Consider the following 26,862-nt stretch of genomic DNA (forward strand, 5'->3'; position numbering starts at 1 on the left):
AGTCCTTCTGCCAGTTTCCCAGCATGCATGTCTCGCTGGCTGGTGAAGAAGGAAGCGCATGCCAACTCACAGCTGAGCCAATCCTCTATTATTTCCATTCTCATATTCATACATTTTACTATTGTCTGTCCCGCTCTCCATTATGGATATGCAGAGCTCCAGTGGTTAATGGCATCTTTGAAGTCTACTGTATTGGCACATATGGACATGAACCAGACTAATGAAAACTTTCCCATTGTTTGACTACAATTCTATAAGGACTGTGAGCAGTTCACTTTCTAATATTCTTAAATGAGTCGACGTATCTGCCCCAGACCACGTTGTAGCTTGGTTCATTGTATCGGCAGTCAAACAAAGCCAGTATTCAAGCACACAATACCCACTGCCTTGCAGCGTTAGCCCATTTCAATACAAGCCAAGACAGTGGCTGGCTTCTCCAAATGATTGTCTGCTATTGTCGGCTGTTACTGGCTAGTAGGAAAAAAAACTATTTCAAGCAGTAATTTGTGACATTTTTTTGTATATTACAGGAATAGTTGTACATTTGGGGAAATACACTTATTAACTTTCTTGCCAAGACAAGATTGATACCACACTTATGACTGTACAGTAAATATTAAGCCGCTTAGCTTATCTTAGCCCCAAGCAAGTTTTGTCAGGTGCATAACCCTCTGAAAAACCACAATGTGTTGTTTTAAACTTCGTTTTTTATACAGATCAAACAAACGAGATTTAACATGGTAATTAGTGAGCTTTAGAGATGCTGGTAGGCAGATTTACTTACTTTTGGAGTAAGGCTAGCTGTTTAAACCTTTCCAATCTGTGTGCTAAGCTTATCTAATTCACAGAAAGAAAGCAAACAAGCTAATTTTCCAAAATGTTGAACTATTTCTTTAGTTTAGTTTGACTTTGATTCGTCCAACTGTTATAACATAATGTTTATTCAAATGTTTTACATTAAATTCTCTGAAAGTGATGCTTTCACCATCATCAGGTTTTTCACGCTAGTGTAATCACTGGCCCATTCACAGCTCTGCGGCTATCAGCTGACTAGTAACATCTAATCATATTCATTCAGGTGTGCAACACAGCCATTAGAACCTGACATTTCTCACTATTACTCTATTGATACGCTCATGCCACAGCTCCCTCCACCACCCCAGTGTCTTCTGAATGTGCTATAATTTTGATATAATTTATTTAACTAAGATTTAATGCTCTTGTGTGTTTGCTGCACACATGAATGAACCACATGAATTGCTGCATGGAGTCTTGAGAATCTTTTCCAACCAATTTATTTGTCTTTCTACCAAATTTCAGTTGAAATCTGTAAAGGCATTTTGCTCAGACTGGCAAAAACAAAGGTTCCTTAAGTGAGGACAAATTTAATTAAAAAACATTTTTCATATCAGGTATTACAGGTGTTGAATTTACAGTATTTCACTGATGTGAAGCATCATTTGACCCACAACTCGCGGAGATGGCAGAGAGAGGGCAGGCTCAGCTGTTAGCAAAGTGGGTCAGAGCAGCTGGCATGATCACATGAATATTTAATATGAAACTGCTCCAGACTGAAGCCTCCGTAACAATCACGTTGATGCCAAGGAGTGTTAAACAATGACAGCGTGTTGTACAGTTGCAGCTCCCCACTGAGCAGCTACTGAATATTTCTGACTGCACAGACAGGAGGGTAGAAGTTGTCCAAAGAAGAATGGAAATACATACAAAACAATAACAACAAAATACATGGAGTACAAGAGGGAGAGAGATCAATGCAAATAGTGAGTATAATGCAAAATTTAATTTAGAATTTGAAGAGAACAGTAAAAAGTAATGCAAGAGGAGGCTGCGAGTGAAAACAAGAAGCACCCTGAAAGCTTTAGTGTATTATTTGGTGAATAAAATGTATGTACATAAGATTTCAATATTTTCATTATAAACACTTAAAACAATTATGGATGGCAGATAGACCAGCTGAGGCCACAAGATGAAGAATGGAAACAAACTTTGTAATTAACTCAACACAGAGAAGTGCTGACAGGCAGAGAGCCAGACGGACTGACAGGTTAAAAAAAAAAAAAAAAAAAAACAAAGGAAGGAGAGGGGAAAAAAAGAAATGAGAAGAGTGTGGCGAGGGAGGGACATGACTGGAGGATGGATAGAAGTAGGTCAGGAGGAGAGACTGAGAGGAGAGATGGATAGAGAGAAGGAAATAAAGGAAAGAGAGACCCAACAGTCGGCTGCATCTTTTTTACCTCACTATCTTTTTCAGTTGTCTTTGTCTGCATGTGTGTGTCTTTTAAGCATATGCACACACAGCTACACATTCATGCATGTGTGTGTGTGTGTGTGTATGTGTGTGTGTGTGGGTGTGTGTCACCGTGATTGACAGCTCCTAGCCAGCAGCCTGCTCCAAAGCCAAAGACTTCATAATAAACAGAACATGGTTTAATTTACTCCTTGAGGCAGAGCGGCGCTGCTCACTTTGCTATCTATTCATAAACAGGGACACACACATACAAGCACACTGTAAGAAATATCTGTCTCAACGAGCAAATTGCTTTAGTATTCAGACTTAAAAGTGGATCTTTGTTTAAACAAGTGGGGGTTTAACTTCTTGTACTTTTTATTTAATTTTTTCTGGATAAAATTAATATGAAACCCAATAAGACATAAACAAATGGCATAAATACACACAATTTCAGCACTGGCTTCCTCCTGATCCCACCTTCATCTAATACAAGTAAATGAGTGTAAGCAGGCACAGCACCCTAAAACCTATAAAACAATGGGATTCATGGGTGATTGGCTGAGTTGCCAATCAAGAGCCCACACAAGGGAGGCCCTAATTGTATTTCTTTCATCAAAAATCAATCATACTGATACTTTTAGCCACTCTTTTAAGATATTAAGTATTAATTTAGGTCTAATATTTGTGTTATCAATATGAGGGGAACACATTGCATGAGTTTGAGCTGTGACTTTATTTAGCTTCTTCCTGTTTACATCTAGCATTAGTACAGCAGCCTCTATAGGACACACCTACATATAACCTTTGCAACAATAAGCAACTCTCTTTCTGCATGTGTGTATGCAGTAAGAATACAAAGGAAAATTATTACATTTGTAAATTACAAACACGTTTTTGGCTAAAATAATCATCTTTATTTTTGTCTCAGAATAAATGTTATAACTTGTAAAGTAAAAGATATTTTTTGCAGTGAAAAGAACACACACACACACACACACACACTCACACACATACACACAGAGTCGATAAGAGGTGGCCCGGTCCACCCAGGTGCCACGGCTGTCTGAAATCTGTCCACGGTAGGATGCTGACTCGGACAGGCCTGTCGTCACGGCTACACCAATGATACGGCTGGATGTGGGTGAGCTTCCTGGGTGGCAGCTCTCATTCAGCCAATCAAGGCAAACAGGCCACGCTCTGTTTAATGATTATCCCAGCATCTGTCCCCTATCTCTCATCTCTGTGTGAAAGCCGGCAAACACACCAGCGCAAATAACTTGTAGGAGCTCAGTGAATCCCGTCCTGCCGAGTGGCTCGATTCTGGCTTTCATTGAGTAATTTCATCTCCGTTTAATCAAATCTAGAAATGACGTGAATTATAAACAGGCTGCAAGCCCGTTATTCATTATATAGTTAGTGGAGAACGTGGTTAATAGAGGATGTGATTACAGCAGCAGCAATTAATGCCAGTCCAATAAAATACATGATTACCACATTTGGGATGTAATCTCAGTTGTTAACTATGTGGTGAAAAGAAAGGCAATACAAAGACAGGCTTTATACCTCTTTCCACTCTGTTTACTTTTGCTTACAGCAACCAGAGTGTGTGGGTGATAAGGTTTACATTGTGCCACTGTATTGCTGCAGCTTGGCAAGGTGTATTGATTTCATTTCCTGCGTTTGTTTTGTGGAGAAGATCCCATCCTCTTCTGCACTTTTATCCTTTTCCAGGCATCGGCAGGGTTGGTGTCTGCTTGGTCACCTGGATGTTCTGAGTCTTATCATTGTTTAGCCGGTGCACAAACAGTGAAATCACTCTGCAACTGATGGCACAGACGTTTGTGAATAAGCTCGGACGCTTGCCACCGCTCTCTATTTCCTCTGCATTACGATGCAGCTGATCGATAAAGAGTTTTCCTCAGCTGTAAATCATGTCAGTGCTCAGCAATGGTAGAAGAAGTATTCAGATCCTTTACTTAAGTAAGAGTACCAATACAACAATGTAAAAATACTCCATTACAAGTAAAAGCCCTGCATATATATGTACATACATAATACATAAGTTTTATCAGCTTGATGTAGTTAAAGTATTGTAGTAAAAGTAGTGGTTTGGTCCCTCTGACTGACATCATTAGATTATTAATACTGAAGCATCAGTGTTAGAGCAGCATGTTACTGTTGTAGCTGCTGGAGGTGGAGCTAGTTTCAACTATTTTATATACAGTTAGATAGTTTAGTCTAGTGGTTCCCAACCTAGGGGTCAGGCCCCTCCAAAGGGTCACCAGATAAATCTGAGGGGTCATGAGATGATTAATGGGAGAGGAAAGAAGAAAAAATACACAAATCTGTTTTCAGTTTTTGGACTTTTTCTCTAATCTTTGATTTTGGTGAAATATTGAACCATTTATTGAAATGAAACCATGTGAGAAGTTTAGAGGAAAAAATCAGAAAATATGAATACCTCAATATTGTACTTAAATACAGTACTTGAGTAAATGTACGTAGTTACTTTCCACCACTGATCCTCAGAGATTCCCTGTGGGTATGGATGGAGGAATAAGAGACAGACAACAAGGAGTGCAGGGCTGATGAGTGGAACGATAAACGGGAGAGGGAGGTGTGAGGAGCGAGAGGAGCTAAACAGGAGAGCGAGGCAGAAACTGAAGAGACATGGTGAGAGAGAGAGAGAAAGGCTAATATCCTTGATTTATCAGCCCAGCAGCCTCTGAGATGAATGAGAAGAAGAGAGCTTTCTGTGGCTGCTTATTGCAGCCCGCGGGATGAGCGCTCACTATTGCACTGTTTGTCTTTGGTTGGGTAAAAAATGAAGTGCAACATCAATAAAAATGTTAATCAGGAAAAGAAAAAAAAAACATTGTTTTCACTTTCAATCTATCAGGCCACTTGATAGAAGACAGAAAACAATCTGGACATCAATCTACAAAGTCTATTTCTTTTTGTTGTGATTCATTTGTACTGTAAGTCATACCATGAATTACACCCCACTGCACCTCCCACCTTTATGTCTCACACAGACAAATACAGTGCAACAATATAAAAGAGTTATTTATGTCTGCATTCACTCAGGATCATATTTTTAAAGGATTATACCAGGAGTGTCACAGCCCTTACTACAAAACGTGTGTATTCTCATGTGTACATTTAGTATATCTGTGTGTGATGTACGCAGCCATGGAAGTATCAGAGGATACATGCTCATCATGTTGTGGTTATTTTGTGCAATGAAACAGTAAAATGTTAGTGATTGCAAAACTGAATACTTCAATTCAGTTTTTTTGATAAGAGTATTTTTATTCATTCCTGTTCCCCAAGATACAAGACCTAAATGGTTACTTCTTCTGTGCCTCCAGGTGAGACCGGTGCAGCCCTGTCACGCCCACAGCGCCCCCTTTCGGCCCGGACGGCCCACCACGCCCCGGCGCCTATGAAAGGGTACCATGTCAGCCGTAGCATGTCTCAGCATTCCTCCGGTGGTGGCGGAGGAGGCCCCTGCCACTGCACGCCTGAGGAATGTGACGGCCCAGGCAGAGACTACTACCAGGGTCACAGCGATGGCCACTATTATCCTCCGGCAGGTCCTGCTGAGTCTCTGGCGCTGGAGAGGCACCATTCCCACTCCCACTCCCACTCTCACAGCCATTCTGGTGGGGGCACCTTCCCCCGCTCCCACCCCAGCCAGCACCCACCACTCCAGTCGTTTGACTCTTGCGAGGAGTGCCTGTCCTCAGGTCATGGGGGTAAGATGCACCGCATTCCCCCGAACCTGATGGATCAGTTTGAGAAGCAGGTACCCTTCCACCCTGATGGCTTCCACACACTGCAGTATCAGCGCACCGCTAGTGGGGGTGCTGAGCAGCGCAGTGAGAGCCCCTCGCGCATCCGCCACCTGGTCAACTCAGTTCAGCGTCTCTTTGCCAAGTCCCATTCCCTGGAGGCACCATCCAAACGGGAATACAACGGCACAAGAGGAGGAGGGGACTACCGTGGCGAAAGAGGAGGAGGCCACAGGAGTGGAGGGGAGGACGGCGGAGGTCACTACTCCGGCCACCAGTCTCGGTCTACCAGGAGGAGCAAGTCTCGAGAGCGCAGTAAGAGTGGAGACTCACGGCATGAGTCAGGAAGACGCCACCGCAGCAGGACAGCAGGCTGGTGGAGCTCTGACGACAACCTGGACAGTGACAGCAGCTTCCTGGTGAGCGGGGGCAGGCGGGGGTATCCCAGTGGACACGAGAGCCTGGATGCCGCCATCCAGGAGCTCACCATGAAAAAGCCCAAGGAACGAGGGGGCGGGCCCGGGCCTGGGCATGGGGAGTGCATGGCCTGTACCACAATGGCGCTGGCCGGGAGTGAAGGAGGAGGACACCACGGGCACCATGGCCACTCCCTGAAGAGGAGCACCTGGTCAGCCATGACAGTGAGTCAAGCCAGGGAGGTGTACCCTTCCACCAGGGGCGGAGGAGGCTATGACAAAGCCCTCGTGCCCATTGAGAGCAAGCTGAAGGAGAGGACCTTCCACTACCTGCAGGTGTGTGCATGCCTGAATGTCAACCAACGTGTGTTTGTGTGTGTGTGTGTGTGTGTGTATGTGTGTGTATGTGTGTGTGCATAGAACATATAATCATACTAGACACTTTGTATGTGTTTGATGTGTTATTCAGTGCTGACCTGCTACAAAAATAGCAGAAATATGTCTGTTAATTAGCTGCAATACTGCATTTTCTAACAAAGCTTCCATATATGAGAAAATTGTTGCTAGTAGGATATGAAGAAACTGTTCTTACATAGACAAGTGTTTCTGTGAATCTGTGTATACAGGTTAAATTTTCCTGGAACTCGGAAAACAATGGTTGTCACCCACGCAGAGATTATTTACAGTCTCTCCTAACAGGCCGTCTCCCAGTTCCAGTCACCATACTCTTTTGTCACAATCCAACATATGCAACTTTCTCCCATTTCGTACACATGAATTCTCCAAAAATGACAAGCTAATGGTTGTTAGAGTGTACCTGCAAAGACAGCTGAGAGAGCTCTTTCACACACACACACACACACACACACACACAAACAAGCACTCACCAATCTCCAGCTGTGCTGAGGTAGAACTGCCATGCAGGCTGTGTTTCTACGGAAACAGCAGGTAGCCACAGGAGTCCCTGGTGTTTTTCCAACTCTCATCCTTTAGACACAGCTGAGGTCTGCTGATAGAAGAGAGAGAGAGCAGGGTTGTGTGTTAGTGTTTTCAAAGGACAAACCACACACAATTTGCTTCTGTGCCTTAGGCTACCGTCACATTCACACCTTAGGACACAAAATGAACTTCCCCGCTGCAGCCTTTCTCATATCTCCAGGCGTCACTTGCAGTTTTGTGAGGAAGGAGGGAGAGATGGTGTGTCAAGTGAATTTCTTTGCTGCGCTTAGATGTGCTGAAGTCAGCCAGATTGATCCATGGCTTCAGAGTAGGCAGCTTCCTGGAGCTGCAGATATAGAGCTGTCCCGATCTACTCCACCAAGACTAGACCTCAGGACAAACAGCAGCACAGGTGGCTTATTGAGCTCAAACTGAAACCTTGTCCACTCTCAAAGACTTTAAGTATTTCCAGGCTGGTGCAGACAGTTTGTGTAAAGACTAGATGTCATAAACTCAGCAACTGACTTTTAACTTTTTTTTAAATCATTTATTTTGACTATGCCTTCCATAAAATGATCAAAAACTTGACCAGTTATATTTTGAGATCAAAAGATAAAAAGGTTATACCACGACTGCTCCCTTCAAGTCTTAATCCCACATTACCAGCTTGGTTTTTGTAACATTAATATGCATTATATACAAGCTCATATTGACAAGTCCACACTGGGCCATTGCTCAAGTTTGCGCACAACAGCAAGAAAAAAAAAGTGACAATTGAAGGAACAAAAATTAGTGAACCTTCACAACTTTGAACTACTGGGGTCAGCAACAAGGGGACACATGCAAGGTTTTCTCCCATAGTGTCAAGGCCAATCACGATGAGCAGCATCAGAACGCTGCGCTCTCCATTCCCTGAGCCTTTCACTTCCCCTCGGCCTGTGTCTGATAGATAAGGAGCGATAAAAATGAGAATATAGAGCAAGAGTGAAATGAAGATGGAAACGGCGAGGGAGGGAGAGACAAAGATAGAGGGTGGAAAAGAGCAAGGTAGAGGGGATGCAGAGATAGCAGAGCAAGCTCAGGGATAGAAAAGAGATAAAGGAGGTGATGGTAGCCAAGGGGCAAAGCGAGAGAGAGACGGAAAGAGCAGAATGAGAAAATGAGAGCGATAGTAGAAGGCCAGTGGGGATCGGGAGATTAGGCTGAATCATCTTTTAAGTGATGACCTTAAAAATACACACTCAGCTGGATGCCAAACCCTGAGGCCTTGACTGTGTATGTCAACGTGTGTAGGTGTTTTCAAGTGGTCACATGCGTGTGCGTGGCTGCTCACCTCACAGCATTTGCAAAAACTGAAAGAGTGAGGGGTCTTTCAGCACAAGCAGCTGCTGTTACCTCCTGTTAGATGGTGTAAAGCTTTCATCATACTGGTAAAGAAATGGGAGCAGATGGTATCCACACACACATTCTCACATCCACATGCTCTCTCTCTCTCACTCACACACACACACGCACACACACATATTCAAAAGTGTATGTACAAGGTTTATAGGTATACTCATCTGCTTTTGAGAGCCAATCCTGACGTCAGCTGTAGGTTTCTCAATGTTTCAGTAACTCAGCGCAATCTCTATTGAACATTTCTTTTAGCTGTATTTCTGAAAAAATGAAAACTTTGCCTTTGTTTACGACCCATTTTCAAGGACATATTGGCATCCACTAGAGCACTTGCTCTCAGAAGTTCAAACCTTAGTGATTTTAACAAAGTTAAACAACAATAACTTCATGAGCATACAAAAAACTACAGCTCCCATGAAAGTTTACCAACCACCAACACGCTCTTTTAAAGCCTTTTTTTTTTTTTTTTTAACTTTTTAGCGGTAATCTCTAAACTTCTACACTGTTTGCTCCTCTCTGACCTGTTGTTTTTACAGACATGTCTGAACAAGCCACAGCTCCTTCACCAGTGTTGACAACTATTTTCAGTGAGAAGTAGCTAAAACCTGCAGGAAAAGTTGCTAAATGTCACGAGATGACGTCACACGCTTATTTGCATATCTATGACGTTATGACACAATTACATACATACAAGATTTATAAAAATTTGGAGAAAATTAAGTTAAATTAAACTAAACTGACTGTAACCAGCTATTTCATCAATGTGCATCTAAATCTATCTCTATTAATAATAATATTTATGCAGGCTGTTGTATCAACTCTAACTGAAGTATCATGAATAGAAAAAATGACCATGCACTGGAATAAATTCACTATTGTTAACTCTGTCAATTTTGACAAAACATAATCAAACTTAAATACCGGTAGTAAAGTTAAATCAATTAGAATAAAAACAATTAGGATCAGTGATTGGTCATTAAGTTCACACATTCACAGCTCATTCATGACTCTGTCAGATGACTGGTGCACTGGACGTGCTGCTGCTCTGTCCCACCCACTGAACAGTCAATCCAGAGAGCCACACTAGCTCTCATTCACTGAGAAATACGGGTGACTCCCTTCAAGGAGAGGAGTTAAGGTCTGACCAAAAAGACACTAGCTATATCACTGGCCGCTTTTTTGAAAAAAAGTCAGTAAAGGGGTCTGAAGAGTCGTTAAATCTAGCGACAAAGTCGCTAAGTTGGCAACACTGTCCTTGACTCGCCTATGGACTGGTGACATTTACCGTTTGATGGACTATGGGCTTATGGGAAATGGTATCCATTAAAGGCAGCTAAAAACAGAAATATTCCATAAACAGTAATATTAAGTCCTTATCTAGATGTATGAATTGAACCACACAACATACTGATGACAAAGGCCATGTTCCAAGGCTGGATTTGCATTAAATGTCATGTGATTTTGAATGAGGTTTTATTATTTCTGAAACAGAACCTGAAATTCTCTATATGATGCAAATTAAAGCTGCACTAGTCAACATTTTTTAATGTTAAAGGGGACATGTTTTTTTGGATTTTCTGTGATTTATATACTGTTATGATGTTGGATGTCTGTGTTAAACATAGTCTAAGTACCAAAATTTGAGGTGAACATGTGTAAAAATGCTCCCTGAAAGTCAAAAGCCAGGGCTTCAGCCTGTTGTCTTTGTTTATAAGGTTGTTGCTAACATTGTTCCACAGGATGCTCGCGTTGTCCACTTGCATATTTTGGATCGGAATCGGGCTCGGACATGTATGGATGTATTTGAAAAGTTCTGAGTAAAGAACGAGAAAATGAGGTGAAATCCTACTACTATTGTTTGTTTACGTAGTCTCCTGAGCCTTTTGGAATCCAACCAATCAGAATAGAGTGGGTTTCTCAGGAGGGAGGATTTAAAGAGACAGGAGCTAAAACAGCCTGTTTCAGACAGAGGCTGGACTGATGGGCTGCATAAAGAGCCAGTATAGGATAAATAAAGAATTTTATGAACTGTAAATCATGCAAATAAATACCAATAGGTATATGGAAATGTGCTTGATATGTGGTAAAGCCAAAGGGTCAGTTGTAGTGACAAATCCACAGACAATTATCAACCAACTCTGCAATTAACCACTTTAAACTCAATATTTTGTTTTTCTGGCCCATAAACTTTAGTCACATTAAACCGCAAACTTTTCTACATGCTTCCTGTCCAGAACCAAAGGGCATAAAGTTAGCCCCTAGCTGGCGGAGACAGTCAAACATCTCTAAAGAGCCAGAGCTTTTTCTCAGGAGTTGGACATCAAAACAGAGCTACAAGGAGAGTGAATATTGGACTTACATTTGTCAGGTGACCAGATTCACAACTCTAATGTTACATTTTCAGCTTGTTCTACTGCCCCCAAGTGGCCAAACAAATCAATGAATGCAGCTTTAAAGACAGGAACTGTCTGTTTCATTGTCATTGTCTGTTGCCCAGCTCTGTGGTTTTCATTGATCAGGTGCCCCACAAATCCTAAATATTGTCTAGAATATCAAAGTAATTTTGAGAGGTGTATTTCAGGAAGGGACAGTCAGGGAGTTAAATTAGTTCTTAAAGTAAATCGTGGAATATTAGAACATTTTTACGTTAAGTGACCTCATATGTACTGTACCTCTGAAAGGTTACGTTGGGAATTGGCAATGATACAGACGTGGCTGATTTTACATCCATGTTGCATGCTACTGTCAAAGTTCAGTCTTCATCAATGAATCAGAAAAAAATGGCAAATATTTTTCAAGGTGGAGGGGGAAAAAAAAGATATAGAAAAAGAATTCCCACCGTGACCTTATGGGGGCTCTACACATAGTATACCAGACTGTATACTACTGTATACCAGAAAATCATTCACAACTGTATTTATTGTACTATATATCATTTTAAGCTACATTTTTAAAAGAAAAACTACAACAAAATACCAGAAAGGATTCTATTTCTAAAAGTTATGGAAGCATTCTGACATAGTTATGAAATGTCATACATTTTACATGAGGGCCACAGTGGGAACCTGTCATGTCATTTTAGTTTGTTTCATTGCTCTTTATCAGTTCTGTGTCTTTTCTTCCTCCTTAGTGTTCTGTCTTGACTGTGTTTCTGTGTGTGTGTGTGTGTGTGTGTTTTTCATTTTGTTTTCTCATCAGACTTTCATTCCTCTGCCCATCTGTCTTCCTGCTTTCTGCTCGCTTAGGTCTGTTATTCAGTTTCTCTTCTTTTGTCACCCTGCGCATCTGTCTGTCTCTCTATGTGCCACCTTTCCTGTCTGTCTGCCTACATCTGTCTGTCCTCACTGCTTTACTCCTGTGTATGTTTATTTGCTCTCTGTCTGTCGGCTTACTCTGTTTTTCCTTCTCTGTGTCAGTGTTTTTCTAGCTGTCAGAGTTTCTCTCTTTCTGTAAGTCCCTTTGTCCCTTTCTCTCTCTCTCTCTCTCTTTCTCTCCCTATAACATTATCGCTCATGTGTGCATGTATGTGCATGTGTGTGTGTTCTCATGGTGTGCATGAACATGCCTGGTGGCTGAGCTGTGCTGGTGTGTTTGCTCTACAACTCAACACTGTGTGCACATACAGTATACGTGATCGTATGTCTGACTCATCACTGTCCTCCTGTTTGAGGGGTGAAATATTTTTTCAGTGATGAAAAATATTTCTATTTTGAGAAGTCTTTTTGACTTTAACAACAGATATTGGGAAGAAGCTGCCACGGATGCAGTGAAAACATCTTCAATATCTCAACACTGATTTGCTCACATTGTGATTAAATGCTCTTGTCTTAACAGTTGGTGTAGAAGAGGAATGCATACTTACTTTTAACTCATTTTAACTGTGTTTAACCCATAAATAGAGACTCTTACTAAAACTGAGTATTACCATGTGGCTACTTCACATGGTTACACTTCTACTCACTACATGTTGAATTTACAGATTGATCTTCCTTGGTCATTTTTATTCTTATCTATGATGGTGTGGATGTTTTTTGCATGAATGTGATTGTGTCTCAGGTCCCTTCAGAAGACTGGGGAGGTGGATACGGTGGTGGCAGCGTTACTGACAGTGGAGGAGAGATTCCGTGCCGACGCATGCGAAGTGGCAGCTACATTAAGGCCATGGGCGACGATGATAGTGCTGACTCGGACACTAGCCCCAAAGCCTCGCCCAAGTCCACCCTGATCGCTCAAAGGGATGCTTTTAGACGATCTATCAGCATGGATCAAAGGTCAAATTCCACAAATGGAGTGTTTGTTAATGTTGAAATAGAAGATCCTTGAGTCATACTCACTTCGGCCTGCCACTCTCTGGTTTTTAACAACCAGGAGGACTTATTTTACAAGCTAGCTGTAATTGAATTACTACCTACATTATGCATCCATTTAATGTTTCTGTAGAAAACCTGGTTGCTTCATTTGAAAGCTGACATTTCATCATGGAAGGAATTTTTTTTTATTGTTGCTGAAATTCTGAAATTCATGCCTTTCATATCTCTGTAGCAAGTCTAGCTGCTACCGTGAGTTCCCGCGGCATATGACACCAACACGACAGATCAGTCACAGAGACCTCCTTTTATTCTCTGCTGCATGCACACACTTCAATATATACATTAAACATAAAGCCACCATGCGCCTGCTGTTGCCCGGCTTCTTCTGGCGCATGAGGTTGAGCCTCTCGAGTCCCTCAGTCTCACCAAATAATAGTTTCGGCCCTTGCCAAACAATCTTGATAGTCAGCCTGTCTGTCTTTGTGATGTGCAGCAGTCATCTGAAGCCCACTACGCTACTGCATTTGAAAGGGAGAGTACAATTAGTTAACAAGCACCAGCTGTGCAAATCAACACACCTGGCACTGCTCTCCTGAGCCATCTCCACACCTCTCTCTCCTGCAGCTGAGCACCAACCACGCCCACCTCCACAATCCCTCCATTTTTTTGTTGCAGCATAAAAGTAGCAAGACACTCTTTAACTCTGCTGTTACAACTCTAATTCATGTTCACCACTTTTACAAGTGTTAAAATTGTATTATTAAATTTTATTTTAACATTTAAGCAGTCATCACTCATTTAGAGATGACTGTAAACCACAGAATCTTGAGGTGAGGATTTTGTCACAATATGATATTGAGAGACAATTAGTGATAGTACTGAATTACTGCCCAACCATAGTACAAACACAACAACAAATCTAACCTTGAATATCACATCAGCACAGTTCAATTACCACTCCAAAAATAGAAAAAGTAATAGAAAAATAGATAAAATAGAAAAGTAGCATTTGTGTTCCTATAGTATGGATACAGTATAGTATGGATACCTTCATGTATTCAAGTTCCTTGGGGAGTGGGGTTTGTCATTGGACTCAAGAGTTTGTAGATTTAACTGTACTGATCCAAAATGGAAATACCATACTACAAAGTTAGACTCACAGGTCAGTCTCTGAACACTTTGCTCAGAGAGACCGAGGATAATCTTCCAGCTTTCATTATTAAAACTGGGTGGAAACAATTAGAGAGTTTTAAAAAAAAGCCTGCATTGCAGAACAAATCCAAAGTCTTTAGGGTGGCCCTTCATATTGGGGCAGTGGCATGCAGTTCACTACTGAGGAGAATGGAGGGAATTATAGTTAGATGCATTGCAGCTTTTCCTTTAACATGAATGCAGCATTACAACACTCAAAATGACCTCAGCTGGCACAGTCATTGAACATTATTCAGTGACATTTTATTGGATAGTTGTGGTTCACCAAAAGGTGTAGTGTGTGTTACAAACATGATGTTTTGACAAAAGTAGAGAGAAAATGGCTGGAGATTTTACATCCATAATATACTTAAGTAAGAAACTATTAGTGTCATCACACGCTGTAGTTGTTGCAGTCATCAGTAATGCTGATTATATTTGTGTTTAATCCAGGTACTCATGTAAGCAGTGTACTGACTCCTATCCTAACAGCCGAACCACACCCAAAACCCACACCCGCTCCCGTAGTTACACCCGCTCCCTGACCAGCTCACAGGTAACAACTAATGTGGTTTGTTTTTTGGAGATGTAGGTTTTAAGTTTTGCATTAACCAGAGGTCATTCCTCCTACTGAAGTGTCTTGACAGGAGCGTGCCCTAATTCCTTTCACTCTCACCTCCCCTCTCATCCTTCAGCTGGGAGACACGTTGAACCGTCAGTTTGAGGCAGTTTGTGAGACCATGTTCGGGGAGGTGGAGTCTCAAGCAGTCGAGGCCTTGGATCTTCCGGGGGTGTTTCGCACTCGCAGCCACAGCTATGTCCGCGCCATCCAGGCCGGCTGTTCCCAGGACGACGACTGCCTCTCCGTCTTCTCCATGTCAGGCCCCCAGGGAAGCATCAAGGGCGGGGCCGGTGAGTGTGTGTGTGTGTGTGTATGGGATTCGATGTGTGGTGTCTGTGTGAGTGTGAGAACGATGTGTGGTTGTCTTTGGTGTGGTGGAAACCTGGTGGGAGACACAGTAGGACGTGCCAGTGGGAGAATGAATTTTATGACAGCTTGTGTCTGCTTACCTCAACAAAACAAGTTTATGCACTGACACACGCACACACACACACACTCAAGCAGTGCACAGCTGTATGCAATGTGTGCATTCATTTTTAATTATCAACCTTCCTCTGCTCTATTCCCTCAATTGCTATAATTTTTATCCGAGCTTTTTTGCTCTTCTGTGTGCATGCTGTAAGCAAAGGCTTGTGTGTAAGTTATTGTAGATGCTCTTTGTTCTCTGTCGTCTCGGTGCCTCCCTCTGTTTCGTCTCTGTATCTCATCTCTGCCATCATCCTCCCCAGTGTGATCGCAGGTTTCTCAGGCTCAGTAATAGGTACAGGAACACTCATGATTATGATGATAGCTCAATGTCTCCAGCTGCCCCTTTCCCACTGTCTCACTGTCTCTCTGTCTCATTGCTTTGCCTTCTCAAGCCACATCTTCCTTGGTTTGAGACATGTTTGCTTGTTGTGTGTTTTGTCTTCCCTCTGACATTTTTGGTGTTATCTTTTTTTCCTTTTCTCTTGCACAAGCGTAATATACAGTACATCTGCAGTAATTTGTGATTGTGTGTGTCGGTTCAGTAGACTGCAGAGCCACTCTAGTGCTTATATGACTAAAATTTCCAGGATTAGAGCAGCAAATCCTCCCCTGAGATTTATTAAAGCCTCCATGAAGTGTCATATACATCTACCACTAACACACATGCGCACTACACAAACTCAAACCCACATTCACCTCCATACATATATGCTGACACACTGGAGGTTAGACCATCATGGTAAGGATCTTTGCACTCTGAGACAAGCGGGCTGACAATAAAGGTGCTTGAAAAGAAATGCATTAGTTTGATCCTTTATTCAGTGAACTGTGTGTGTGTGTGCGCGCGTGTGTGTATATATGTGTATGTGTGTGTGCATATACGTTCGAACGAAGCTGTGTAGGAGGAGAAAGAGACAGAGAATCTGCTGAAAAAAAGTGCACGTCTCATTTTAATATTTCTATCAGGAAATTGCTTCATCTTCTTAAGAAGCAGAGTTAAGTTAGCTCAAGGGAAGAGGTTTTCTTTTCTCACTTCTGTCATGTCTGTCTTTTCCACCACCTCGCTCCCGCCTCTCACTGAAATTCACACCAAAAGCTGATTTTTTTTGTGTGAAGAAATTGTGTTTTTGAGTTGCTTTTATGAATCTTCTTGTCACATCTTGTATTACCATTATTTCTTAATGATTTTTGTTTTCTCTTTTTCTCTCTGTATTGGTTCACCCCTTTTATGTCAACAAATTCCCCTCTTTTCACTCTCTGTCTTTCCTTTCACCTTCTCCTTCCAGTCTGTCCCTTTTGTAAGTATCCACCTCCCCTGCTCCCTGTTGACATATTACCCATTTTGGTTTTAACAGCCCACTATGCCTCTGTGTTCCTTTCTCCCGCTCTTCTGACACTTCAGTCTTTCCTTATCGCAAAGGTGCTCCTCCCCCACTCCCGCCACGTATGTCCAAGTCTTCACTCTCAGTGCGAGCCCAGAGCAGCACTGAGTCCACCCAGGATGCATACTTCCAGAACAGCGGACAGTTGGCTGCAGGCTCAGGCCCTGGGCGCCCCAAACAGCACAGCAACTCCGTGGACCTGGGCGGCTCTGATGGGCCTTCAGGTCGCTCCTCCAGAGGCGGCTACTACATCACCGCAGGTCCTGGACGTTCCCGGCAGCACAGTAATTCGGCAGAGAGCCTGGACGGGGTCAGGAGTTCACGGGAGCTGGTGCCCTACGGAGGGGGTCCGGGAGTTGGGGTGAGGGCCAAACACAGCAGCTCGGCTGACAGTTTGCTGGAGGGGCCACCCAGGCCAGCCAGGGAGAGGGACAGCAGAGTCGGAGGCAGCCTGGGGAAGTCAGTCTCTCTGCCTCAGAACAGCATCGTTTTGAGTAAAGCTGGAGGGCAGGATGAAGGACGTGATGGGAGAAAGTGGAGGCCATCCATAGCTGTGCAGGTGAGAAAGGACAGTTTTATTAAAAATTTGGGCAGTTATATATTTTTTTAAAGCTGATAAATTTCTACAATCAACAAAATGTCACAAAATAGTGAAAAATCACATTTCCCCAGAACCCAAGATGATATGTTCAAATTGCCTATTTTTCTAAACAATGTAAAACCGAAGGATATTGGATTTGTATTGATATAAATCTCAGAAAATCAGTAAATCCCCACATTTGGGGAACTGAATCAGAAAATATGTGGCACCTTTGCTTGATAAGACTTTAATTATTAATCAGTTAGCAAAATTGTTCATTTTCTGTTTATTGACTGATTTCAGCTCTAAACATTGTACTGAAATAAAATTACCACCCACTTACACAAGTTACATTTTAAAGAAAAGGTTTGACATTCTGGAAAATACGGTCTTGCCGAGAGTAAGATTAGAAGCTCCATACCACTCTCATGGCTGTGTGACAGTCATGAGTCACTTATCTGAGCTTAGCATAAAGACTGAAGACATTTGCTTATTCACTATCTTGCTGAGTGTTGAAGATACCTCTACAGTGTGTCTGTCTATTAAATATGAAGCTACAGCCAGCAGCTGGTTAGCTTAGCTTAGCAGTAAGACTTTTTGAATGTGTAAATGTTTTTACACTTCAGCTTTAGAGGTGCTAGTAGGCAGATTTTGTTTGGACAGAGCCAGGTTTCCAGTATTTATGCTAATCTAATCCATTTACTGAACAGACCACTGATTGTATATAAATATGGACGTCATGACAGCTCCCCAAAAGTGAAGCCAAAACATCTTGATCGCGTCCTGGTGGCTTCACGTTTGCATAGCGGTAGGAAGTGGAGTCCATATTTATATACAGTCAGTGGTACGGACATGAGAGTGATATTGATCTTCTTCAATGGCAAGAAAGCAAATCAGCATGTTTGCCAAAATGTCCAACTATTCTTTTAATTTGTTGTTTATGGCATCTTTAAGCTGTGTGTTTCAGCAAATACCTCCATGCTCTGACTGTGGTGCTTTACGGCTTCTTCTGCTTCAGGTGGACAGCTCGGAGACTCTGTCAGATTCAGACGCGGAGGGCAAAGCTCTTACGGAGGTTCACTCTATAGGAGTCCAAGTGGAAGATGACAAAAGGTAATGGGAGCACGGCTAAAAATCAAAGAGTATCTAATTTTGAAATCTCTCCACAACTTGAGGTGTTTATTTTGCCTGACATTTAAGTTCAGTCCTTAATTATGGCCACAAACTTGCAAACTAAGATGTGCCTTTGTTTATTCGCTCATTTATCTCTGCCCCCAAAAGATATAGCTTCATCAAGAGTTTTTTGTCTGCCTACAGTAATTTATGTGAATAATTTAAATATATAATTTGAAACAGCCTTCATCTTCTGGGCATCCAACAGTGCAGCCACCTATGGTTGATTTCTAGGCTAGATCCTATTATTTCATTTAACATTTCATCAGACATCACAGCTTGAACTCAATAGCATTTGTTCCAAGAATGTCTTGTTTTTTGCCATTAGTGACTGTAACCATGACTACTCCGAATCATACACTCGACATGACTTTCACTCGTGATGCAGCCCTTCTCCTAATTATATCCAGCATTGCTTATGGGTCACATTCACACGCATGCATGCAAGCACTCACAGCATCACATACTCCCAAACCTCGAACAGTGTGTGATCATGCACCTGTTAACAATATCCCCCACCTCCTGTAATGATCAAGGGTGACAGTGTGACATCGGGGGAGAAAACAGAAGTGCAAGAACGGAAATCTGAGTCACACCTCACACCTCATCACACAGCAAGGCAGGATGAGGGGAGGTGGGGTATAAACTTGTAATCGAGTAAACACTCATCACTGAGTCCATTGACAAGACATTTGCATACACTGGTGCGTCAGAGGATTTAGCAGGACATATCACAACCGAGTGAGTAGTAGTGACTGCAGTGACAGTATGACTATCTCTGCTATCTCAAATAGGAATGTGCAATTATTGGAAGAAAAAAAGATAATTTGAGAAAGGCTTTTGCGTGCGATACTTTGTGTGACTGGTTGGCTGTGGGCCTGCTGTGACTCGCTGTGTTGCAGACGGGCTCGTTTCAAGCGATCCAACAGCGTGACGGCAAGCGTGCAGGCCGACCTGGACCCCGAGGGCTTCCCGGGGCTCAGCATTGCCGTGCCAACACAGGACAAGAGTCTCCAGTTTGGCTGTTCATTCCAAAGGCACTCGTCAGAGCCAGAGTCAGCAAGCCAGTACACAGAGTGCCATCGCACTGTCCACACACAGGGACAGTGGGCCTACAGAGAGGTGGGTCTTCAGCAATGCACAAAACTGGGTCCAAACGGGGACCCCCTCATTAAAATGTTGCTCTATAGTGCTACTAATGTCCAAAAACTCCACACGATACCTTGAAATTAAGTTTTCAAATTAACATAAGTTAAAGACAGTAAGACTCTTAACATGAAGCTAGTGATAAGATTAAAAAAATGAAAGACCAAGTGGAAAAGTATTGCACACAATTAATGCAAGTATGATTTTTTTTTGTTGAAGTAACTTGACAATATATTGTTGAAATAAACAAAAAAGATCTTTGAAAAGTATATCTACAAATGTGACATTTTTAAAAATATCAAAAATTTAGCAAGCATTCAAAACCAGCAGTATTTTCAAAATGCTGTCTGAGACATTTGGTGACTTAATGTCAGAAATATGATTATCACATTTGCCAAATAATACTATATTTATTTTAATTATTTATCAGTCAGTGCTCCAGTGTTGATGTGGTGGCTGTTGGGTGGTTTGACAGTTCTGGGAGGTGTTCAACTATACCTTATGGTCAAATAAAGACACTAATATATAATTCTGAGCACCCATTATTGATAGTCCAAGTACCATGTGTCCAACAGTTTTCTCTTATGTTATCCCAGGACTTTATCCAGAGTGGCTACACCACTGAGGCCTGCCCAACAGACCCACGCCCCCACCAGCACCCGCACTTGCCTCCACGTTCCCACTCCCCACTCCCCATCACCGCTGAGCGTGCCTGGGCGGGGACACCGTCCCTGGAGGGCCCCCGGAGTCTGCCTGACTCAGGCCGGGCCTCGCCCTGCATGAGAGATGGAGAGTTCTTCTTACGCCTGCTGCAGACAGAGGTGGAGAGGATGGAGGGCTGGTGCCAGAACATGGAGAGAGAGGCAGAGGAGAATGAACTGCCAGAGGAGAGTGAGTTTGGGAGTAGGGTGCTGAGGATCAGAGATGAAGATAAATGAACAGTTCTTGGGTTTCTAACATCTAACACTACGTCTGCATGGTTTTTCACCCTAGTTCTTGAGCTGATTCGTAATGCAGTTGGCAGCGCCCAGATGCTAATGTCTCAGAAAGTCCAGCAGTTCTTCCGCCTCTGTCAACAAAGTGTGGTGAGTATTGCATGCAAAACCATGGCAACACACATCACATATGGTACATGGTTTTGCGGAGATTCACTGTCGCCAAAGGCAAAACGAGCTTTTCTGCAAAATCACCTCTTCAGAAATTTAATATGATTTTTTTGTCTTTACACCCTTTTACACATCTTCATTTATTATTCCCCTCACACACCATATCCCGTCTCCCTGCCCACCCAGGACCCATCCGCTTACCCCCAGCCCACCTCTCAGGACCTGGCAGGTTTGTGGGACCTGCTCCAGCTCAACATAGAGGACGTCAGGGTCAAGTTTCAGGACCTCCAGAGGCTCAAGGAGTCTGGTTGGAGGCTCCCACCTGAAAAGAAGGTGAGAGGTCCAGGGGTCCAAACAGCCTTGGTTTCCCTTCAGCACTCCCCCAGAGCTAAGATGGCAGTGTGCAGAAGAGTAGCGCCGATGGTCGTGCCCTCCAAGCCTTTGCAAGCTGTGAAAGTACAGAGCAGCAAAAGGAACTGAGCTGAGATGCCCATGACTGCGGAGTCTTAAACTGCTAGAAATTGTTTGAAATGCATATCAGCATTTTTAGACAAAAGAAAGTACTTGTCTATTACATTATTGTCTCTAAAGATTAGGGTGCTCACTGAACAGCTAAATTATTCTTGATAGTTTAAGGAGAATTAACAATTGTTTCTCTTTTCCTCTTTTTCTTTTACATTTTCTTTGTGGACCTTTTTCTGTTCTTCTCCCATTTCATTTCCTTTTTATTCATCCACAATGTCAATGCATGCTGAGATATATTTTTTGCTGATATTTTTTTGTTGATTTTGGCTGTTATTTGTCTGTCGTAATGTCTCGGTCCATGATTCTTCCTCACTTGAATTTTACCCTTTTTGTTGATGGTCTTGCCCTTTGGTTTCTTATTCTCTTCTCCCAATATCTCCACTTCTGCATGGGATCCTCCCACACAAACCATTTTTTGTACCACCCAACATGGTAACTCCACTGTCCGTTTTCATCTTATATCTACGTCTCAATGTCACCGGGTTAGGAGGATAAGAAGCTTCCTCCTCCCTTACCAAAGAAGCCAGCAGGCGGGGTGAGTGGCAGCCTCCGGGCCGATAGCGTCGGGGATGTAGGGGCCGGAGGTGGGTCAGGGGGCCTGGTGGTGCCTCGTGTGGGTGGACATACCCTACCCATCAGGGAGAAGTCCCTGGACCTCGGGGACCGTCAGAGGACAGAAGCGAGGAGGAGGCTGCTGCAGACCAAGCGTACCGCCTCCTTCAGGCAGAACTCGGCCACAGAGAGCGCCGACAGCATCGAGATCTACATTCCCGAAGCCCAGACTCGACTCTGAACACAAGACTGAGGTGTCTCCTTCCCACCTCGTCGCTCACCCTCACCCCTGCAAAACTGACCTGCGCACCAATCTCAGTCCTTTTCTGAGCCCAGTTTTGGATCCTCTTTAGGTCATTGCTAACTTATCCTCTACCCTTCCCTCAGCATTTCCATCAGTACACTTACCACTATTCCAAATTCAGTCCTCTTGCTCATGAAACAAGCAATGACAGCCATTTTAGTGTCTTGAAAATTGGACACACTACTGACATAGAGGCCTAGACCTGAAATGGTAGCTAGCGGATATGAGTTACAGACTCATTTGAGTCTCTGAATTTCTCTTTTTTTCATTTTGGCTGAGAACAAACAAGAAACAGTTCACTTTTTATAGCAGTAATCAGTGGAGGTTCACGCAGTAGTAGCATGCCTGTGCGTGTTCGCCTAGCACTTCTCCATCACTGAAAATAAAGGGCTTAACAGGCACATAACCTCTGTGTGAGGAGATGACAGACTCTCCTTGATTGAATCCCTGTTGCCATCTTCTGAATGAAACTCTACTATAATGTTATATTTGTTGGGTTTCCAAATCACCACAAGATCTATCCATACTCTTCACTGACGCTATCTGTATGGATGAATAAAGATGGATGAAATTCTGACCATCAGTTGAAATGCCCTTAAAGTCAGATGTTTGGTAATCCCCAAAGAACATTCTCCAAGCATAGTCAGCCAACTACAGCTGGTACCTTTCATCCGAGTGCCATCTATCCACTTCCCAGTCAAAGAATATGGAATTTTTTTTTTGTCTCTCTCTCTGTCTCTTCTGCGCTTTCTTAGCGTTCATTCCTCACGCCCCACCTATCCATCAACTACCCTCAGCATTCAGCAGTTAGGCTGTTTGAATGCGCAAGTGCTATTTGTACATAGTGTGCACACTCATGTTTGCCAAGAGGAGCGCTTGCAGTGTAGCATCACAGCCTTGACAGCTAGAGAGCATCACAGACAAAAACCAGAGCCGTTTGCTTTTTATGTAGTCTTTCTGAAGTTTTAGTGTTCAGGGGTTGGGTTGCTGGGAATTTTTAGGGAAATATATTATGGTGGTTTTTCAGGACTCTACTGAAGAGGCCCCCATTTCACTGTGAGACTATAGCACCACCAAGTGGTCAATTGAGGACCCAAAATAACAGCAGTGGTCTTTAGAGAGTTCTTTCCACCTCAGTCAGGAATTAACACATGCCCTGATGAAACAGCCATGAAAGAAGATGTTTTTGCATAATTGAGAAGATCGAGCAGCGGATCACAAAATAAAGGGAGAGAGCTGCCAACGTATTCAGTAGAATCCACTTGCCTAACTCCAAGTACAATCCTCTCAATTTCACACACTACTGATGAAAAAAGGAATAATTTCTCTGATCAAAAGAAAACAAAAGGAGTCACGACACTCATTCAATTAAGCTCCCTCCAACCCCTCTTCCAAAGAGTCATCAATGAGAGGAAACCACTGGTTGTGAAATTATAGAAAAGATGCAGCTTGATAGGGTTTATTACGGTAACACGCGTTATGAATGGAACTGTACTGTATGTTTGTTGCACTATGTATTCCTTTCCCTTTCTCTTCATTTACTTCCTGAAATCATAGATGTGATGTTTCCACTGAACAAAGTGTAGCATGATTTGAAAAGCTTTGAGGGGTGTCATTTGAAAACTTATTTCAGAACACGTTTCTAATTTAGGTATTTTGTATGGATGTTGCGTATAGACTTGTGTGTGTGTGTGCCATTGTGAATGCATTGGTAGTGTGAATATGAAGGGCTGTGTTTCAGAAGGGACATATGATGAAGCCCAATGAATACTAAAAAGTCCAAATCAGCCATTTTAAAGAAAAAAACAACACAGAATATAAGCAAAATTTTAGCATGACCTGTTTTTTTTTTCTTTTCTAACATTTGGATGGAATGTGTTGGAAAAATGGGATATTTTAATGGGAGATGTATATTTTATAATATAATCTACATTTCTAGATTAGTAGAGACTATTGAGTACAGTATATGTACAAAAAGCATATATCAAATGTGAAATATTTATATAGTATTATAATGATAGATTATAGCATTGTGTGATACTACAGCTGTGTGGCATATCCAGACTCAGTACATGTGAAAAGAACTTCAAATGATTATTATCTTCAGTTTGTGAGTGCTGGGTCAGGTTCACAGGGTAAAACTGGCAAGCGTGTTAATTGCCAAGTATGCTCCTCCTTAGCCCTACTGTATATCTTTCTGTGGTTCTAACAACATATACTGCTGTATCCCCCTCCTTTCACCCTTTTCTCTTCTTCCCTGTATTTCCTCTTTAGAACCAACTACATGTGCCTAACCAGCTATATGTGGAGGTTTCCTTTGAACACAGTTTACAGTATATATAGAAAGATGTGTAAATAGAAAAGTATAAAATTTGCAGAGAATAGTGTTAACAAAAATGTTTTTATTGTACTGACATGCCATCATCTGTCTCCCTCATTTTCACTTGCAATACACACATAAAACTGGCAGATTTTTGTTGACGTTAACACTGCATGTTTTATGACAACCTCTTGGAAAGATTAAGCTGAACCTCGTTTTTTGACTGGCGAAAGGAAAGCAAATTTTGTAGCTTATAAACCTTTTTTGTGATTGAAAAAAAAATTGACAAGATTTTACAACTGAGTTATTTCAATGATTCACTTCTTTGTACAAAGATTATATCCTTGGAGGACAATGATACTGGCAACCTGGAAACGGCAATCTCAACAGATCAATTTAACAACCTCCCATGTAAAACAAGCTACCCTGGAAATGAAGAAAAGGGGCTGAGATTCAGACATTGTGCTTCATTCATTTGCAGAAGTGTAGGTTGCAGAGCAACCTGTTATCCCCTCGTCTTTCTCCTCTTCTACCCTCAAACTTGATGACATCTCAGTGGTGTTTGACACAGCCCTCATCAAACAAAGCACAAAGACCTGCTTTTATACTGTTACTCCACTGTGAAGGACTCTTGACTACACCCTCACAGTCCTCAAACCTACACATGGAGGGATGGCAAGGTCTTTCCATTATGAGTCAGCCTTGAGGGATGGACACCAGGATTCAAAGAGGCTTTGTTGGGTATTTATCCACAGTAGCAAATACTAGGCTACTTCAATTCTTGCTGACTTCCTCCTCTATACTTTTTATCACAAGTTGAGGTGTTAGCCAGCCACCTTGCCTTGAAACAGGTCCATTGTAAACACACTTTTGGTGGTTGTGATTTCCATGCTTTTAGTTGTGTATTTTACCTATCAATCTGTCCTATATCTGCACAGTATAAATACAGGGGCCTCAGCTAAAATAGCACCTGGTAGTATATAATTGTACAAACATGATCCAAGCACTCACCAACACAACAGACTACTATACGAACCCTTTCACCTCTTTCTAGAAGTGCAAAAACCCCACGTGGACAGCCAGACGGACAAGTCAACTCCGAGTACCTCAGTTTCTAGCAGCAGTGTCTCCAACCCCGACCCAGGCCACTGTCCTCAGGGGATTCTATAACACCACACAACCGATGGACCCTGACAATACAGGATGAGATCAGTCCCATTGGAATGTTGTCCATATTCCCTGAATAAAATGGGAAATCACTCGTTTTGAGCCCAGATTCTCTTGTAGCCATTTTCCAAGACTGGAGTGCACCAGAGTCACAGAGAGGACGTGGTGGGTGAGGCAAGAGCTCAATTGTAGCCAATGTGTGTGTGCTGTATAATGTGCATCTGAAACAAACTGGAGCAGGAGGGATGTAGCAGATTTGAGTTTTAGTTATACAAACATTTTCGCGAGGCAGAGCTATTCTGGAGAAAAAAAGTCACTGGTTACGTAAAACCCCAGTGGGAGAAGCCAAGAAACTAGTTTTTCTGGTTAAGTAACTTGCAGAAAGTTGCAATGATAGTAATGATGATGATAATAATAATAATAATAATAATAATAATAATAATAATCCTTAAGATTTCATACCCGGTTGATTCGGTGGCACCTGTGTTTAATTTTGGTTACAGCAAAAGCAGTTTAACTCAGCAGTAAACATTCCGTTAGCAGCTACTTTGTCAGAAATAAGACAGAGGAGCAATCAGTGTATCTATTTACAGTGCAGCCAAACAAACTTGTGTTGAAGTCAGCCAAAAATAATAGCAATCATGATCTGATTTTGTGCTGCACACGGTCCAAGTACTTTTCCACACACACCATCTTGATCTAACAGCTCACTGTGACTGCATCACACTAAAAGCTGTCCCAGATTGTGGCAGTTGAATGCTTTTAGCATGAACGAGCAGCAGTAGGCAATGTTAAAGGACCAGTGTGTAGGATTAAGCGGCATCTAGTGGTGAGGTTGCAGATTGCAACCAACTGAGTACCCCTCCCCTTCCAAGCATGTAGGTGAACCTGCGGTGGCAGCGAAACTCACAAAAAAACATATTGGTTTGTCCATTCTGGGCTACTGTAAAAACATGGTAGTGCAACATTGTGGGCTCCGTGGAAGAGGACCCGCTCCCTATATAAATGTAAAGGGCTCATTCTAAGGTAACGAAAACATGATTCTTATTTTCAGGTGATTATACACTAATTAAAACATACTTATGAATATTATATTCTATTTCTGCCAATAAATTCCCTTTAAATTCTAAACACTGGTCCTTTAATACAACTCTGATACAGATGTAAGAGTTGACAGTAAACAATGAGGCTGACATCAAGATAAAATAACGCTGGATT

The 26,862-nt window shown here is 42.3% G+C and overlaps 1 protein-coding gene and 1 long non-coding RNA gene across 3 annotated transcripts in view; one reads left to right on the top strand and one right to left on the bottom strand.

The window, feature by feature from the left end:
• The window catches only part of LOC121913296, a 38,084-nt gene extending 30,318 nt beyond the window's left edge, over positions 1-7,766 (bottom strand). The window contains exons 1-2 of one of the 2 annotated variants that reach the window (XR_006100292.1): positions 7,571-7,766; positions 7,349-7,467 (exon numbers count right to left, since the gene is read on the bottom strand). This is a non-coding gene — a long non-coding RNA (uncharacterized LOC121913296). Of the gene's footprint in view, positions 1-7,348; positions 7,471-7,570 lie in introns of both variants that reach the window. The other variant, XR_006100291.1, reaches the window with a different exon arrangement.
• dlgap3 (discs, large (Drosophila) homolog-associated protein 3) overlaps positions 1-25,622 on the top strand; it is a 55,906-nt gene extending 30,284 nt beyond the window's left edge. The window contains exons 3-13 of the mRNA XM_042435973.1: positions 5,623-6,797; positions 12,855-13,069; positions 14,753-14,855; positions 14,995-15,211; positions 16,792-17,330; positions 18,370-18,464; positions 19,427-19,646; positions 20,267-20,561; positions 20,664-20,755; positions 20,963-21,109; positions 21,789-25,622. Coding sequence (XP_042291907.1) covers positions 5,697-6,797; positions 12,855-13,069; positions 14,753-14,855; positions 14,995-15,211; positions 16,792-17,330; positions 18,370-18,464; positions 19,427-19,646; positions 20,267-20,561; positions 20,664-20,755; positions 20,963-21,109; positions 21,789-22,094 — 3,330 coding nt within the window. The 5' untranslated portion in view covers positions 5,623-5,696 and the 3' untranslated portion in view covers positions 22,095-25,622. The remainder of the gene's footprint in view (positions 1-5,622; positions 6,798-12,854; positions 13,070-14,752; positions 14,856-14,994; positions 15,212-16,791; positions 17,331-18,369; positions 18,465-19,426; positions 19,647-20,266; positions 20,562-20,663; positions 20,756-20,962; positions 21,110-21,788) is intronic.
• The last annotated feature ends 1,240 nt before the right edge of the window (positions 25,623-26,862 follow it).

The sequence above is a fragment of the Thunnus maccoyii genome, chromosome 15 (genome assembly GCF_910596095.1).
Source record: "Thunnus maccoyii chromosome 15, fThuMac1.1, whole genome shotgun sequence".
NCBI classification, from domain to species: domain Eukaryota; kingdom Metazoa; phylum Chordata; class Actinopteri; order Scombriformes; family Scombridae; genus Thunnus; species Thunnus maccoyii.